The following is a 4,134-nucleotide window of genomic DNA, read 5'->3' as shown; positions in this document are numbered from 1 at the left end:
CTGATGACACTGATGACAGCACTCCCCACCCCGGGCAAACCCGCTGTAAAGTCCACACATGCTGTGACTGTCGTCAGCCCCAGTCTACATCCTCACACACAGAAATGCAGGTGTGAGGCCACAGCCGCAGGGCCACAGGGAGACAGGGGAGCGGAGCCCTAAGGAGCTCCCAGGAGCTGTGTGTCCTCAGTCCTCAGTAGACTTGGGGTCCTCAGTGTCCACCCTCAGGGAGGAGATGCTGAGCTTCACGAGTTCCTGCAGACACTCAGTTGTGCACAGGAAAATGCAGCCCACTGGGCAAGTCAGCCATGCTGGGAAGACGAGCATCTCAGCAGAAACTTTGTCCACAGAATTAATACTGTGTTTAATTACTATGATCAAACCACCTCTAGAGTGATTCTTCAGGTTATTTAAGCTGTTCAAGATGAAAAACAGTCAAGAAAACAAAGGGAAATACAAAGGATTTGGGAATTCTGAAAAACATTAAATTGTACTCAACTCCATGAATTCAATGTGATTCAAACATGTATATTTTTCTCTGGTGTTTGCAAATGGAGTAAGTAAACATCAGGTAATCAGAAAAGAAAAGAAAAAAAAAATAAGAGATTGTGTCTAACAAATGGCTGGTACCTGAATGTGTGGTGGGCATTTGTTGAGTAAAGGGAAACACGTTCTTGGGATAAAGTCTCTTCCCCAAATCTGCCATTGTTCCCTGAAAGCATCTTTTTTCCTGACCAGCCCTCCTTCATCATTTCATTCCTTAATCGTCTTCCTGGTGTGGGGAGGGGGATCCCAGGAAGGGCTGAGTTCTCTGAGGACACAGTCAGCATCCCCTCACAGGGGGAGCCCCATAGACAGGACCTCTATTCACTGCTTTCTGCTTTTTATACAGAGGTCCCTCCTGTATGCAAATATCCACTCAGGTCACAGGGTAGAAACAGAGCACCAGCTCCCTTAAATTCAGCCTCCTCCTCAGGCTTGAAGTGACTTCTGGGAGTGGTGACTCTCATCTGCTCGAAGATGAACCCACTGTGGACCCTCCTCTTTGTGCTGTCAGCCCCCAGAGGTGAGTGTCTCTGGGTCAGACATGGGCACGTGGGGAAGCTGCCTCTGAGCCCACGGGTCACCGTGCTTCTCTCTCTCCACAGGGGTCCTGTCCCAGGTGCAGCTGCGGGAGTCGGGCCCCAGCCTGGTGAAGCCCTCACAGACCCTGTCCCTCACCTGCACGGTCTCTGGATTCTCATTAAGCGATAATAGTGTAGGCTGGGTCCGCCAGGCTCCAGGAAAGGCGCTGGAGTGGCTCGGTGTCATATATAGTGGTGGAAGCACAGGCTATAACCCAGCCCTGAAATCCCGGCTCAGCATCACCAAGGACAACTCCAAGAGCCAAGTCTCTCTATCACTGAGCAGCGTGACAACTGAGGACACGGCCACATACTACTGTGCAAGAGACACAGTGAGGGGAAGTCAGTGTGAGCCCAGACAAAAACCTCCCTGCACAGGGGCCCGTGACCACGAGGGGGCGCTCAGGACTCAGTACAGAGCTGAGTCCTGGAGCAGGTACGGAAGAGGCGTTGGGCGGTGGGGGTCCCGGGGGGGATTCTCCTCAGAGCTTCTCTTTGCTCCTCCTGCCCAGGAGCTGCAGCATAGACCCATTTCTGTGTTCTGGTATTTCATTGTTGTGGTTTATGTTACTCTCAGACAACTGTGTGTATATATATATTTCATTTTATCTTGAAGCAAGGATAGCTTTAGGAAAACATACAGTCACACATAATACTCAACAGCTAAATTTTTTCTCCTTCATTTTTATTCCTTCAAGGGAACTCAGTAAAACACTTGCTGCTGATACTGCTAAGTCGCTTCAGTTGTGTCCGACTCTGTGTGACCCCATAGATGCCAGCCCATTAGGCCCCACGGTCCCTGGGATTCTCCAGGCAAGAACACTGGAGTGGGTTGCCATTTCGTTCTCCAATGCATGAAAGTGAAAAGTGAAAGTGAAGTCGCTCAGTCCTGTCCAACTCTTCACGACTCCATGGACTGCAGCCTACCAGGCTCCTCCGTCCATGGGATTTTCCAGGCAAGAGTACTGGAGTGGGGTGCCATTGCCTCCTCCGTCAGTAAAACCCTTGACTCTCGATAATTTCAAAACTGTTAACTATCCTGAAAGGAAACATAAGATATTTAAACATTTTAATCTTTGTTTTGTTTTCTACACGAGGAAGGAAGAGACTCAACCTCCTTCTATCTGTCAAACTGCACTGTTAGAATCTGGAGCAAGCAGTGTCAAAGGCTCCAGTGTCAGGGGTCCCCAGGGCTGCATATGCAATGATTCTCGTCATTCACAGATTCTGTACTGCAAATTCACCCACATGCTAGCTTTTATTAGCATCTTAACATAAACAGTTACCTTGTGTCCTTATATAGACATTGACAGTTTGGCCAGTTCACTGAGTCACTCAACACACACACATTCCAGGTGAGGTCAATCAGGATGATACCATCTCGCCTCAACGTCTCTGAAGTCCACATCCCATTCTGAGCTTATGTCGGGATCATTCATAAGGGGAAATACAGAAGTCCTCAGGTGGATTTGTCCATGGGGTCAACGTGGAGCCCACCACCATCTGTCCTCTCTCCCATCACAGTGACCGTCACTGGCACAGCGAAAGGAAGCAGGAGCTGTGCTGGGCTCAGCCCTGAGGAAAGACCCAAGGACTGAGAGGACGAGGGGCTGAGCTGAGATGGGCAAGGGGCAGGAGGTGGGGGCCGACAGGACAGAGACTCTGGGCTCAGAAAGGGGGACTTGCCCTGGGATCTGGTTCCAAGCCATCTGATAGACACACTGCTTGCCCACCCTTGCTCGCCAACCATGTAAATTCAGAAGGTGCCCACGGGGATCCTGGGATGACCAGGGTGAGTGTGACCACACCCTCTCTGGACTCACAGGAACAGAGCTCCTCAATGCAAATTCCTCCTCAACCTCCAAGGAAAAATCCACCCCTGGGCTATGGGAGCTCACCACTCTCTCCTCACACAGGATGCAGGTCTCAGTGAAGACAGAGCTGTTGTGTGGAAGACGAGGTTTTGGGGTCCTCTCCTCTGCCTGGTGGCTGTTCCCCAAGGGGAAGGTCAGGCATCAGACACACATCTGTGGGGGTAATTGTGACAGCAGGTGACTGACTGGGTTTGAATCTTCTTGTCCCCGGGTGTCCTGTCCCAGGTGAAGGTGCAGGAGTCGGGCCCAGAGACCTGGTGAAGCCCTCGCAGATCGTCTCCCTCACATGTGCTGTCTCTGGTTACTCCATCACGTGGTTATGGTGGGAGCTGGATCCACCAGGCCCCAGCGAAGGGGCTAGAGTAGATGGGAAGCATATATTATAATGGTGACACTTACCACAGCCCCTCCTTCAAGAGCCACACGTCCATCTCCAGGGGCACGTCTAAGAACCAGTCCTCCCTGCAGCTGAGCTCCGTGACCACTGTGGACACAGCTGTGTGTTACTGTGCAAGAGACACAGTGAGGGGACGTCAGTGTGAGCCCAGACACAGGCCACCCTCCGGGGTCCCCATGACCACCAGGGGGCTTGTGGGACACACCGAGCAGAGGGCTGAGCCCAGGAGCAGGTGCCCTGGGCTTGGAGAGGATGCTCGGGAGAGCCTGTGCTTTCCTCTTCCTGCCCAGGAGTCCACCAGAGACCCTCCTCTGTGTCCTAATGTCTCACTGCTGTGCTTTATGTCACCCTCGGCATACTGTGGGAATATGCATATGTTTTTGCAGTTTTAATTTCCTGTTGACGTAGGATGGATTTTACACATACACATTTAATACTCAAGAATTAAGGATAATTTTTTGGTTTACTTTTCTTCTCCTCAAAGGATCTCAGCATACCCCTGAGGCCCATCACCATTTTCCTGGTGAGTCTGAATCTAGAAACTTTTGCAGGTTCTGAGAAGACACAGGAGATTTTCAGTCGCTACAATGTTTGTTGTTTTTGTACATGTGGAAGGAAGAGACTCACTCTCCTTCTTTCACTGAAACTGCAAAAACGGGTAGAATTCTGCCGTGTCCAGTGTTAGAGGTGCTAGCACAGAGAGCCCCAATACTGCGTATACAGACATCCTCGTTATTCA

General features: G+C 50.8%; 1 gene segment (V, D, J or C); it reads left to right on the top strand.

The window, feature by feature from the left end:
* Window positions 1-979: 979 nt before the first annotated feature.
* Window positions 980-1,772, top strand: LOC113888584. The segment is given in 2 exon segments: window positions 980-1,066; window positions 1,149-1,772. Coding segments are annotated over 2 exon segments (636 nt in total).
* The last annotated feature ends 2,362 nt before the right edge of the window (window positions 1,773-4,134 follow it).

Source organism: Bos indicus x Bos taurus, unplaced genomic scaffold (assembly GCF_003369695.1).
Source record: "Bos indicus x Bos taurus breed Angus x Brahman F1 hybrid unplaced genomic scaffold, Bos_hybrid_MaternalHap_v2.0 tig00000132_arrow_arrow_obj, whole genome shotgun sequence".
NCBI lineage: Eukaryota > Metazoa > Chordata > Mammalia > Artiodactyla > Bovidae > Bos > Bos indicus x Bos taurus.
Note: the sequence above shows the minus strand (reverse complement) of the source record. Positions and strands in the feature narration are given on the sequence as shown.